At 37.9% G+C, this 14,719-nt stretch overlaps 1 protein-coding gene across 1 annotated transcript in view; it reads right to left on the reverse strand.

Moving 5' to 3' along the window:
* Window positions 1-1,729: 1,729 nt before the first annotated feature.
* The window catches only part of ZNHIT6 (zinc finger HIT-type containing 6), a 32,650-nt gene continuing 19,660 nt past the window's right edge, over window positions 1,730-14,719 (reverse strand). Inside the window, exons 9-10 of the mRNA XM_014883162.2 lie at window positions 6,809-6,933; window positions 1,730-2,596 (exon numbers count right to left, since the gene is read on the reverse strand). Of these exons, the coding sequence (XP_014738648.1) occupies window positions 2,511-2,596; window positions 6,809-6,933 (211 nt within the window). The 3' untranslated portion in view covers window positions 1,730-2,510. The remainder of the gene's footprint in view (window positions 2,597-6,808; window positions 6,934-14,719) is intronic.

Here is a 14,719-nt window from a genome sequence, read left to right on the forward strand (position 1 = left end):
TCTAACTGCCTACAAAAGTGTTAAAAAACATCTGCCTAGCACAACAGTGCATAAACTTTGATTAAATCAGTAATCTCGTTATTACAAAAAATTACCACTAATATGAAGCATTTTGATTTCTTATTATAAAGAAAAATTGAAAAAGCTTAGGAAACCTCAATAAAATATTTGAATTGCATTTTGGTTTGTATTTGACCACTCACTTCTGTTCAAACAAGTGTTAACTGTAAAAATAGGTAAGCAGTTACCTAGGAATGAATGGCAAATGCTACCTTTTACTCTCAGTTTGACTGAACTCTGGGAGATTATTCCCAGCTTTGTCTGGGAAATTTCACTTCTAGTAACCACCACAGGAATGCACCTTAATCATTTTTTAAAGCCTTCTTTAAGGTAACTCTGGATAGATTTAACAGCATCTTCATTTAAAAATAATTATGTTGTGTTTGACTCACAAGGAAGCTTAAAGTAGATTTATATAAGAAAAAAGCCCCCACAGGCAAACCTTCTCGTACAATTAATGAAAAGCCCCAAGAGCACAGGAAAGTAATGCAAAGCACAAATCTGTGCTCCTCAGCCAAAGACTAATCACACACATGCAGATCAACACTACTATTTGCAGCACTCATTTTCATCGTGCTCTGAATCCAATAGAAATGCCATGCTTTCAGTTCAGATGAAACATTTTCTGGCAAATGAACTGTGGCAGTTTTGCTATTCGGCTTTTTTTATTGGCATTACTATGAAGGAGTTCAAGACTGGTCTAAAGTAATTTGTGGCTACCAAGTCGGTGTGCAGCAATCACTGATTAGGAAAAACTTACTCACTTTCACTGAACTGAAAAAATATGAAAGTAGCACCTATAGCTAGGAATCCTGGTCCTTGAAAAAGGGTTAAAAAACCAAAAATTCGAACAAGAGGTGGGCAGAGGACCAACAGTGACTAAGAAAGAAAACAGAGCACAGGTGGCTACTGCCAGGCAAGAAGAAAAACTTTCCTGTTTTACCAGAGGTTGCAAAACACACAAGAGAAAGGAGACATGATACCACTGGAAGAAAAAGCAGTATGTGACTACAAAGGTCTGACACTGGCCAAACCTGCACTGAGCTGTCAGGGCAAACAACTTTTTAAGTCCAATTTCTTTACAAGGGAAAGAAACCCATTCTAAAACTTTGAACATCTCAAAAATCCCCTCCATGCAACATGCCTGGTGCCCTGAATCCCAGACTGAGAGTCCAGAACCCTAAACCCTCTCCTGAACTCCTCCCATAGCCTCCTGTGCCCTCTGTAAGTTCCTTCACTGCTTTCTGTTGTGTTTCTTCCTACTACATCAGCACTGGCAGAAGAACACTTATGATTAAAATATCACCTTGATGGCAATTTAGCACACACCCCAGGCCACCAACACACAAAGGTTCTTGTCTCAAGCAGGAGACAGAGCCTGGGAACTAAGGCAGCAGCAACCTCAGAGAGGTGTTGAGAGTGATTATGTCCTGAAGACTTTACAAATGCTGGCATGGCCAGACCCTTGCAAAACGACAGCAAAGGCTGATGCTGATTCCTGAGAATGCCCTGGTGCAGTGGGGAGAGGGGCTCACCTGGCTTGTACCATTTGTGGCATTGCTGTTCTCATCCTCCAACAGACCCCACAGGCACGGGTGACACAGAAGACTTGGATAAGCGGTCTGTGACCTAGCAATCTCTTCAGAAGTCAACAACTGTCAGCAGACAATACAGTACAGGAATTTTTTTTCCTTTATGATTTATTTAAGTAGCCAAATTTAGCTGAAATTCCAGTATTTACAATACCTAACTTCAGTAGGTACTAGGAATATGAGATGCCTAACACAACCATTCTTTAAAAGTCCAGTGTTATTTGCATTAGTGCCAGTCTATGCATCCATTTCTATGGATTTAAAAACTCATAGTAATTTAGAAGATCTGGAGAGAAGACTAAATACACTGCAACGTGCCACCCTGAAACAGTCTGACCTGTCCATTAACACATGGAAGAAGATGCAACCATATAAGGAACAAAAAAAAAAGCATCTAAAATGTCAGCAGAGAAGATCAAAAGTAACATAAGACCATTTTCAGCAGCTCAGTTTTACAAAGAAATACTGCAAAAGGAAACTGATCTAATGAAATAACCGTACTTTTTTTCCAGTGAATTTAAGCATTTAGACTCAAATCCACATATAAATACAAATATCTAATCACATATTTAAACCCAAAAATTTGGCACTGACCTGGTTAGGGAAAAAGGAAAAACAATGGTGCAATTAAAGACTGCAATTAAATTAGATTTTTTTTTCTGGAACTACAATGCCCCATCTTTTTATTTACATCCCAAAAGATGCAGTATTAAATCCAAAATTAGTCAAGCACTTTGAAAGTGCTACCTTTAGTAAATGAAGTTAAGCCAAACCTCTAGGAACTTAGTTGTATTAAAAAAATTTAATTAAATAATTAAAAAATAAAAGCTCATTCCACCCTCCTCTCTCAAAGGACTGTCATGAACTGTCCCGAATCTCCCCTTCTTCTGCAGAGGAAAGGGATGAACTTTCACTGTCGGAGTTCTCTGCAGGTTCACTGCCATCTGAGGATATAGAACACAAAAAACAAACAAGCAATTAGTTTCAGCAATGTTGTTTGCTCATCAAACAGAAGGAGTTTTGTATCTTCTTTTCCTTTTAATCACTCTTTTCTTTAGGAAAACTATTTCATAAGACAAACAGTTTCACGACATAGAATAAAGCCCTGGATAGGACCTCCTTGTTGAAGGAGAAAGCAAAACATGTTGAGAATTCCTTTTACCTTTTAAATCTTGGTCTTTCAGTCAAGTAGGAAAGCAGAGTATTTATCCCCCACAAAACTCCAGATCTACTGAGAATTTAAAATTATTCTTTTGGCTTGTTTTAAATGTTGTTTTCTGGGATATCACAGACATATAACTGTAATAAACTATAAATAATTTACACTTTTCTTAGCATTTCAATTTAGATGTGGAACTACAGAGAAACTGGAAATGGAAAATTAAACTGATATAGCTTTGTGCTTCTTCCACATTTTCCAGCATCCCAAAGACAGTGATAAGCTATGTAAGTCCATAAGCTAAGGCTGGTGAAGTTCAAGGTGAACAATAACTTGTGCTTTAAGGCACGGCTATTGTGCTCTGCTGAGATCATACAGTGAAACTCTCATCTCCAAAACTGGTCTTCAGCTCACACCCCACAGATCCTTCTTTAACAAGCACTGACCCTGGTCACCTTGTGCTGATGTCATCAAATGCCACTTGGTTGGTGACACTCAAGCAGCACAAAAATAAACTATGGTAAAGCAGGCCCATGATTCACACTCTGCTCTCATTGTTATTTTCAGTATTTGACCTATGAATTTAAAGATGTTTTTGAGCATTTAGTATCAAAGGTTTCATTAAGAGAATGTTACCAAAAGGGAGCTGATGAAGTATAGCTACTGTCTGGTCAAGATAAGTTCTACAGCTGGCAAACATGGATAATACATAGGACACAGTGTGCACCTGTACAGTTTCCAAGGAATTTGTTCAAGAAAATAGAAGCATTTCACCCAGAAAAATCAGAGGTCACATTTTGTCTATATTAAATCTAGTGTATAATCAATTAACATTTATATGCCAGATATGTACTGAGTAATGCACAAAGTAAGGCCTGTGAAAGCTTCTATAATCCCCTGCTATCTTCAGCCATGACTGACCTTGTATGTTGAAATCAGAGCACCTGTAGTTTTTGCTGTTAGGCAAGTCAAGCATCAAAACCTCACATAAAGGAATGTGGCAATCCTCTGACTCACAGCAACGCTCAACAGACAGACTTCACTTCTGTCTGTTTCAGCAATATTTAACAGGAATTACACATTGTCTTCACCAAATAAGAGCGTATTTGTATGGTGCTGATAGCATTGCCTATAAATTAAGATTGCCCAGTCCTCATCATAAAACTGTCTGCAGGTTACTTATAACATAAAATTTAAACTCTGAGTTTAAGTCTTTCAGTGGCAGTTTCCTTCCTCAATCTTTATTTTCCTTATGTAGTTGAAAGTTTCAGCCAAAATACTTCAGCCATTTCTGAAAGGAAGAATAGGAAAAATAGGCTTTATACTCATTAAATCCTAACAGTTTCTCTTTGAAGGTGTCCAGCTCTAGCTGTCCTCCAGTCCTTGGGGGTTACTACTTGAATCTCAGGGACAATGGTGATCTTGCCCCAGTGTGTGCCTGTTGCTGTGACTATGAAAACTTGACTCTCTTCTTCCTGGGGAAGGGGGTAGATCTGAGATTGCTCAGGAAGGAAACTGTATTTTAGCAATTAAATTCCTGCAAGACTTAGCTTCTTGTTCTAGCCTGGGTCCCTTGCACACAGGGTCAGCAGGGTTATGGCTGCCTGAGCCCTCATGCTCAGCAGACACCCTGCCACATGTCCACTCATCGGTGTGGCAGCTGCTTGCCTGGAATGCAAAGGGAGAGCAAGTGTCCCTCTGGGTGTGCCAGGAGGCAGAGAGCAAAGGCAGCACTGGTGGCAATGGGATCAGCAGGATGGATGGCTTGGGAGGAGCACTGATACTGAAAGCTATACATGGCAAATAAACTGGACTGCAACAAATACAGAAGATGCTGCAGCAGAAAGGTCACTTTTTGGGAGATGGGAAGGGGCTAAAATACTTCTCTGACTACAACAGACTTCTCCTGGTATAGTCCGGAGGTTAACGTAAGATTTGCAAGGCTCTTAGTAATTATCTGAATGCAACTGCTAAAGCCAAGCAAAAGTCTGCTAAAGCAAACTAAAACCTTTTTTTTCCTCCTAAATTCTGTAAAGATGACATACAAAAGAAAAACACAACGATTGTGACACACAACTAAAATGGTACTTTATCTTCAGGCAGAGTAACAGCAACAAAAAAGACCTCCAACTTTTATATTCATGTTGTGAATGTGATTTTCCTCAAAGAATCTAAAATTACTATCACAGGCTTCTACTCTGAACAGAAAAAATACCAAGAACACAGGTCCCCAACCTAAGTCAAGGCTGAAGTTGATTATTAATACCTTAACCAAGAAGATTGACAGTAAGTTATGATAAAAGTTGTTGTGGAAATCATGGTATTTTTTCCATTAGCTGTAACTTTTGCTATGTCATACCTAAGACATCTTAGCAAGCAGCTATTAAATTAATTTTTATGGAATCTATAGAAACAGTTAAAACAACAACACAAATCAATGGTTCTCAAAACCTGAAATGGCTGTTAGTGCTCTCAGAACCCCTGCAGGGATGACTACTCAGCAGATGACTCCCGCAGCAGAGGAAGGTTACTGTCCTCCAGACACACACTTACAGTGCCCTGTGATAGAGCTGTTGGCACTTCCCTGCTATTACTGGCTCTCTCTTCCCCTCCTCTTCTGCTTTTACAGTCAGGTAGGTGCTGCAGCAGCATGACCTCAAAATACCGTTCTTCAATCAACACTTGACTCTTCATCCTTAAAAGGACAACCTCCCTATTAGCTCAGAAGACAATGACAACCCTATACAGATTAAGAACACGAGTCAATCAATTGTAATTCCCTCCTGACCTCTAAATCACACAGCTGACTACTGAAAAGGCTCCTAGACAAAGAAATAATGGATAAACTCAAAAGCACCCAGCTTCACATACTGCAGTATCTATATGTGCACAGGGTGTGTATCACAGGCCCCAGTTACTCAGAGCTGATGTCCCGTGATCCCCTGGCGTGCTGTCTCACCCTCAGAAGCCCCTGCAGTTCATAGCACAAGGAATTTTTGCATGCCATATGTTTGGGTGCAGACTGCTCTCAGAGGGATCACTCAGTGTAATCTAGCCAGAACAGCTCCATGGAGGTCCAGAATTGCTGGTACAATATTCTCAGTCCCATGTTTCAGCAGTCAAATGACATACATATAGAGCCATGACTGAGCTGCTGCAGGGAAATAGTAATTGCAAATATATCTCAAAGCTTTTCTGCAAAAATCTGTAAGAATTAGAGATTGGCCCATCACTGAAAATTATGGGATATGATAATTAAGGTCACTAGGCGAGGGACTAGGAGATGAGAAGTGACTCCCTATTTCAACAGCTGAAATATCTTTTAGCTTCAGAAACAGATGTTGGGACATGAAGCCTTTATACTGGGGAGAAAAATGGAAATTAACTTAAAAACTAAAAGCAAATACCTGCTAGATCTGGATTCTCTTCCAAATTAACTCCAAGATGAAAGTTTTCCCTCAACAAAGAAATTTTTAGAAGATAACACTATGCTTTTAACCCACCCAAAAAGTGACTTTGTCATTATGATTTCTAATAACTACCTCACAGCTCAAAATTATTTCTTCAATGTTAGAAGCTATGCTAGAAAATAATGGAGAATGATTTCTTTACATGGTTATCAAGTTTACTTAAAACTCATCATCCCCAGACTGTCTGACTCTTCAGAAATAATCAACTCTGTCAAACTTTGCTACATTTAAAAAAAAAAAAAATTAGCACAAGTCTGTTTCAACTTAGTGGCTTAAAAATATATAAAAACCCCAGGAAAGCACCAGTAAACAAAGTTAGAAAAAACACATTCAATACAGCTTATGGATGTATGCCACCAGCCAGCAGTTTTAAGACAAGAGCATTCATATAAGCTTTTTCTATAGCAATCTTTTAGCTTCAGAAGGAAACACAAGACATATTGCTCACTCCTGGCAATATCCTTAACTACTGTTTATGTAACTAAAATATCCAAGTATAACATAACAAGAAATAAATACATGCTCACCTTGGCCAAGGACCACCATGTCATTCTTCAGTGTTTTCAAGACCACAAATAATGTTGGATACTCAATTATTACTTTGCCTTTCAGATTGTCCAGAAGGCTTCTACTGGCATCCAGTTCATTGTACCTTAAAAATAACAGGAAGTTTACTTTGGATTTTAATGCTAGCAAGGGTATAATGTACATTTGCTGTGGGAAAAAAAAAAAAAAGGTAAAAGGCTTTTTGGCATTTCATATGATTTTCAGGTGATACCATGTCCAGAAGAACTACCTTATAATTCAAATTACATATCCAGTCTTATTCTCCAACTACATAATTTTTTCAAACCTTTCTATAATATCTAAGCCTAAAAAGCAAAAGGAGAATGAAAGTCAATTTTTTCGAAGGGTTGAAAAGTTTTATTATGTCCTAATGAGTATCTTTAGCAAATTAGATAAGGACATAGGGTTATCAAAACTGATATATTTATCAAAATCTGGTTCTAAATTAAAAATAACATTTAATATTTTACTTACAGGCTTTAACACTACGGGTTGAATTTACTTGGTTAGTAGTGTACCTTATTTATCATGTTTGCTTATGAATTACCAGTAAAGCCCTAGGAAGATGAAATAAAAAGCTTATCTGAACTACTACTAAAGCACAGTACAGTGGAGCACTCAGAGCTCTGTTTTCATAGGAAAGATATCATTGTTCTGATACAGGAGCACTGCAGCAATAATTTCTAAAAGACAGTACAACACCTGCTGCTATGCCAGAGCAAATCTCTGCTCACAGAACCAGGAGTGAGACTCTCCCTGCAGGAATCCCCACATACATGTGTGCTCCAGGGCACAGCACTGGGATGTGCAGCCCCTTCCCAGGAAAGGGCTCCTCTTCAGCCCAGAGTGAAACCAGGCACATAACAAATGACACCACAGTAATGAAAAGTAAACTGAGCATCCTCTCCACAGTTACTCTCTCAAACTGTAATGTTCTCTCCCAGCTCTTTAACTAGAAACCTGGATGTGGGATTTTGTGGAAAGGAAGGGGTATTTCAAAAGCTTCTGAAAGTGGGACCTTGTTGCTTTCACTTGCTGTAACTGAGGCATCCAAATGATGCTCTAATATTATCACGCTGCAATCTGAGTTATGCAATTCTTTCTGTAAGAAGCATTATTAAATTATCACTAAGCTATTGTATCAGCTAAGGGCAAATGAAGTTCAGAACCAAAATATACTGTAAGCAGTACATGGGGTATTTCCCATAGCTGCTCTTCCTCCTCTGATCATTAACATATTATACAGTTGTGTTTTATTTTGCCAAAACATGTGATAGGTGAAGAAAATTACATACTTTATAATATACAATAATATGTGATGAAAAGCAGTACACTGGGAGTCAGCACACAAGAAGAATATTGGAGGTAAACCAGGAACTGAGTTCCTGGGATTTAAGGGAAACTTAGTTTGAGCAAAAATTCTCTCATATTCAACTTCAAATCATCATGAAAATATTTGGTTTCATGTTTCTCTCAAGCCAAAGTAATTATGACCTCTTCTTACTGAAACCCTTTAAAAGGGATAACAGTACATGTCTTACTGAATGAATGCATTCATAAGTTGTGGATTAACACACGTGAACAGAAACATATTTACTCCTCTATTTACAGTACTCTAAATGCAAAGTATGGCAATACCTTTCCTTTGGCAAGGATCTCAACACATTCCTTTCTAGTTAAGCAAACATTTACCACCAAGAGGCTAAAGTAATTCACATGCCACAATACACTTTCCATTATCTCATATTTTAGACAAAACATCTTTAGCGTCCAGCTTGGCATAAGATAAAACATTTGTACTTGAAACTATTTTATGACAGTAAATTACTGAAGTGTTAGATCACTGAGTCAGAGCTTTATCTTTTTTTGTGAAAGTAAATTTTATTGGTTGACAGTGACAGGAAAAATATCTACATTTTTAGTCCATAATGTGGGCTGTAAATTTCAGGAAGAGCACAACAAAGGCGCTTAATGCTTCTCTTATTTAAACTTGTCTGTTACTGTGTATGTTATCCAAAAGACCTCAGTCTACCACATCTTCTACTTCATACACAAGTGCAAGTTGAGGTTTTCTGCTAATCCACCTGTCAGGCTCTTCCTTGACTGCATGCTTAAAAGATCTCAAAAGAAAACTATTATTTGTCACATCAATTCCCAAGTCTACTGAAGAACAGCTCCTGAGCAAGACTGATTGTTCAGGTTATCTCAGAAAGACCAGGTCATGATAAAAATCTTTCTAATTTCATCCCACAACTAGAAAAAAGTCATACATGAGAGGGTCAGAGAGTGAACAATAGAGACCTATGAACCATAGAGACCTATGGGCAAAAGAAGACTGCCCTGTAGGGTTCAACCAGAAGTCTACACATACATACACTTCTAATTTTTACTTATGAAAAGGCTAGACCTGTTTGGAGAAAAATGGAATGAAATGGCATTTTTTTTACAAGTCTTGTAATTTCCTGTAGTGATTATTCACCAGGATGAGCTGAGGATGCAGAGTAACACTACATGGTAGGCCCTTCCATGCAAGTGCAGCTGCAAGCAGGACACAGAACAGGGAGAATATCACAGTCAGCTATTACCAGATACACTTTTATCACCACTTTTACCCACTAGTTTTGTATCATTGGGATTGCATAGCCTGCATGAGAAGAACCCATAAGGAGCTGTAACCGTCTTCAAACCCATCCTCCACTGTGCACTTCAACTGACAACCCAGTGAAATGAAGAACAACCACTGTAAGTCTACCTTTCACTTGGACTCCTTCATGCTCCAGGACCACCTGCAGGAACCAACTTAACTGAGGCTGTCATCCTAAATGGGCTCCTTCATGCCAGGATGGATTTGAGATAAGCCTGGCTCCAAACTATCTAACCATGCCAACAAAACCATTGCCTTAACATCCATATTTACATCTTTCTTTTAAACCCTCCCTCTGCTTTCTCCCTTCTCCCACTGTTCCATTAATGAAAATTGTCTGCACTATGGCTTCCTGATCCCTGTATTCAGCAGGACTTCTTTTTGTATGTTCCCTCTCCATTTTCTTTCCTTCCTGGTATTTACTTTCCACATATTTTCTCTTTCTCTTCCTTATGTTCCCTCAGCCTCCCTGAACAACACCCACCATCTAATAATACACTTTCCTGATTATTTTCTTGCCCCAAGCAAAGCTTTATGCCCATGTTGCAAAGCAATAAATACGACTGGATTTTTTTCTTAATAAGAAATGACTCCATTTATAAGGACCACAAAGAGATGATCTTAGCAGACAACCGCTTTTGATTTTAGCTGGAATGAAATAACAATAACTGCTTTTTGAAGAACCAAAATTAAGTAGAATTTGCCTGCTAGCAGGCAGTTTAAAAGCCTACAAAAATTGTGACAATTGAGAAAATTTAGCAAGATTCAACAGTTCCACATCAGTTCCCATATAAACTGTTATATTTGCTCTATGAACAGTTGCTACCTTTCACAAAATACTGAAATTAATGTGGCTCTGCACTTCAGATAGCATCTGTGAGTTTCTGCTAAGGCTAGCTCCACTATCTATAGTTATTCCACCACCTTCCAGGAATTCAACAATTCAGACTCCTAATCTGTCTCCCACAGGCAGGAATGCCACATTAGGTCACTGCACCACAACAAGTTCCCCTCAAATGGAGCCTGTGGCTATCATCGCAGTGGCGAAACTTGTCTCCATGAATTCAGACAGCAGGAAATTCCCTGCTGATCAGGTTTTCCTGAATGTCATCTACAGGAACGCTCTATTATTTAATAATAATAATAAAAAAATCTGCAATCTGGAATTCAAGATAAATTGTAGCCATGTTAGTTCTTTAGTTTGGTCTTCTAGACACTGAAAAGGGAACAAACAAGTTTTAGCCATCTAAATAATTGTAAATATTACCAAAATGTGGATTTGTGTAACGACATTCATGATTTCCCTGTGAGAGTGATCAACTAAGCTGCTTGCACATATTTTACACAAAGATGACTTTTCTTCCTAGAACTGAGTGGAAACATCGAGGTATTTACTTGGCATAACTCAGATACAATAAATCACGCTATCTGTTTTGGGCCTAGTCCTGAAAATCCATAACCAAGCTTATGCTAATATATGGGAAGAAAAAAGGATTTTTTTTCACCAGACCAAAGAGGGTAGCATTTCCTAAGTATCTGCATATGCCTAGAAGGGGGCAAAGACTGGGTAGAGCATTTAAAGTCTCTCCCAAGCACTCATTCTGAAGTGCTGCAGTACAGCAAAGATAATAACTAACAGATGGACTTTCATTCCTAAGTGGTGAATAACCTCTTCTTGTGGTTATGATTTGGTGAACATGGAAGTAGAGAAATGCTCTTTTGAATTAGGTATGAAAGGAAAATTGCATGGCAGAAAGCAAATACAATGTATTGAAATAATGTACAGTATTTAATTTTGTCACTAGAATTCTGACATTCTAAAAAACCTAAACCAGTGAATTTGATTAGTCCAAAAATTGAATGACAAAATTAGAAAACTCAATAAGCAAAACAGCAGAGATCTTAGAAACAAACAAATAAACAAACCCCCTCAACTTGCCATAACACTTCCTTTATAACTAACTTCTCAACAGCAAAACAATAGGAAGGAATACTCTGCCTGAACAATCTTTTAAGGAAAGAGAATGGGAACCTAGTTCAAGTTGATATTTTAATATGAAAAAAATATACTACAGTTTACAGAAGTACTTAAAACCTGCTAGCTCCTCCTTCCACTCTTGGTTACGTTTCTTCTCCTGGTGTAGGACCTCCACAATTTGCTTCAACAGATGTTAACTAACCTCTCCTCCATACTACTGATACCTGCATAACTTAATCAATAACAGTACAGACCAGATGCCTGGCCAAACTCTTTTCAAGTCCAATCCCCATCTTATGTAACACTTTTATAAAAAATGTGTTTTTTCTGGGAAAACAAAAAATAAAATTAGGACAAGAAACCTTCCCTTATCAACCATTTGGATCACAAGCCTGCTAGGAACCAACTAAAAAAAGTACAGGAAGAAAAGTTACCAGCACAGCAGGAAAGCATATTGGACATCATCACCGTCTCCTAACTACACCTACATTCACAGAGCACAAAAAGGCACAGCCAATTAATGAGAAAACTACGAAGCTGCTCCTTTTCCCTGTCTTATTTCAGCCATAGTCCATCCTCAAACTATGACCAATTAACACAGGCTGGAATAATCCAAGGTCTCCTCTCCTTCATGTGCTGTAAGAGGTTCTGCCACTAGAGAAATCTTAGAACTGTTGAAAAGTCAAGTGTAAAATGGGGGAAAGAAAAACTCAACTCACAACCCCCCCCACTCTCCTTACAACAAACATATTTCAGGTAGTTAAAACATCCTGGAAGAAAAAGAAAGTAATATCCAGGTGATGATAGTAGGAACAACAACTGTCACCTAAATTATTTGATACAACAGTAGTCCAAAAAACCTCATTGTTTGTTCACTTCTACCCTAGAAAATATGCAAAACAGTTAATGGAAAGGAGAGAGAAGCAAAGTAAGAGTACAAGTATGTCACCATAGAAGCACAAAGGCTGTCCTTGTTTAAGCCTCTTGAGAATGAGGCAATTGCACAAAGGAAAAAAGCACAGTAGAAGTCGTTTCATGGCAGTAATGGAAAAACATACCAATTGATGGCAAAACCCAAAAAGCAGATAAGGCAACTGCTTCAACAATTTAGTGGACTGAGCTTTAAGAGTGATGTGGTAAAAGGATTCAGGATCACAATAATGATAAAGATTAACTGAAGTACAGAACATTCTGCATCTTTTAGTTATAAAACAAAGTACAACAAAACAAAAGGAAAATGTGAAACCAGCAAATGTCAGTTTCTTGCATTTGGCAGAATTTGGTGCAAAGAATACAGAAATAAAAGTGATACTGAATTTCAAGAATGCAAATACTTTCCCCATCTCATAAGACATAATGAAAAAAAAGAACAAAAATCCAGCTGCTAGTAAAGATGTTATAATTCACGTTCATCACAGCAATAGTTCTTTACACACATGGGAATTTACTTACTTTGTGAAGCCAGGCAGCTTCACAAACTGCTCAAAAGCTCAATGTTTACAACTTCTTAAATATTATAGTGCTGACATATGAAAAAATGTAAGCCACAATCATATAAGGCCACTATATGATTTGGATAAAGAAACAAAACAGCCTGAGTTAACGCTAGCCAGAAGACTTAACATGAATATGAAATTTCACAAGGGAAAAGTTCTGATTAATAAGACAGAGAGCTGGCTATTGCAGATGAATGCCTTAAGATTCAAAAACTGAAAAGGTATCAGTGGCATATTTAGAACCAGTAAAAGCTGTGCATGGTTCTCAAAAAATGCAGAGAAGTCAAAATATGAAACTTGTACCACTAATATAATACTGGCACAGTCACAGGGAAAAAGCCAATGTCATAAATCTACTTTAATGACAGCATACTGATACACAGCCCCATTAAACCTAACCATAAATAATTTTAGAGGTACAAGTTGTACCAAGGAGTATCAAAGGATGCAATAAAAAACACTTAATACATCAAGTTCAGAAAACTAATACATCAAATCTCATTTGGCAATTAATGTAAGCAAACAGTATACTGCTAAAATAAACAAATATAAAACTGATGAGAAATCAGTCACTATAAATTTGCAATACTTTATTATGCTTGGATTAATCTAATGAACCACCACTTCAGGAAGAATTGATCCTTCTCTAATTTTGAATCTCTGAATGGCAAGTAGCAACTTCCCAATTTAGCTCAAATGGAGAGAGCCTAAATACCTTTAATGTTCTGGATTGAATGGTGGAAACAAATTCACAAATTTTATATTTATTTTCATGAGAATCACAATACCATAAACATTCCATTAGTGTAACAGGCTACCAATGCTTTACAATGAAAAGGAAAAGCTACCAAGTAAAGAAAACAAATTATTCTCTTGGGAAACAAGCAGGAAGGTCAATTCTCTACTTGGCAACATTGAAACAATCAGCTCCAAGCTCACTTCCCTCAAAACAGAGAAAAAAAGAGAGGGATTCCCTTTTGGCAGGATCAGGAGGAAATAACAGGTTTTCTCCTTCCTGACAAGAACATGAAGTTGTCCTCTCCTCTGTCTCTTTAAGAACACTGACTGCTATGCTGCCATGTCTTCACAGTGCTGCAGATTCCAAGGTCAGCATATCACTTCAACTGTCCAGGGCAGAGTTTGTATCTTTGCTTCTAGAAGCCTTTTCAGCCTTTAAATGCTTCTGTTCCCTGAAATCAAAGAACTATACTAACTTTAAGTCACCATATCATTGTTTTTTTTCTTCCAAGAAACCAGCAGCAAATCCACTTTTTCCTTCAGAAAAAAATATTTTAATAGCAACCCATAGAGTTCAATTAAGCCCCTCAAGAGATCTCACAACTCTTATTCTATACTGGATTAGGACAAATAGTTTGAACTGTTTGAACATCACTTTGGCTCTACAGTTCATTTTCACCAGCTCCTTCCCTCAGCCAAGGGGCTACAGATTATTCAACAGGGTTTCTCCAACTACAGTATTTTCTGGAATTTCATAGCTTGTTTTCCTGCCTTCAAGCTACCTTATATGTGTGTGCTACACAGCAGACCAACTTCCATGAAGACTTTTTCCATACCATACATATGTTACATAGGAACACACACATAGAGGAGTTCCCCACTGTTCTCCAGTTGAAATGGCAGGCTGAAGCAAACTGCAAGATTTGCTCTTGAACAGTCTTTTCTAGCTGGACATTCTAAGAGAGGAAAGAAAATTTGCCTGTGCATGTGCTGGGTAGGCTGTTCCCATGCTTTA

This window comes from Sturnus vulgaris, chromosome 9 (genome assembly GCF_052056855.1).
Source record: "Sturnus vulgaris isolate bStuVul1 chromosome 9, bStuVul1.hap1, whole genome shotgun sequence".
Lineage (NCBI taxonomy): Eukaryota > Metazoa > Chordata > Aves > Passeriformes > Sturnidae > Sturnus > Sturnus vulgaris.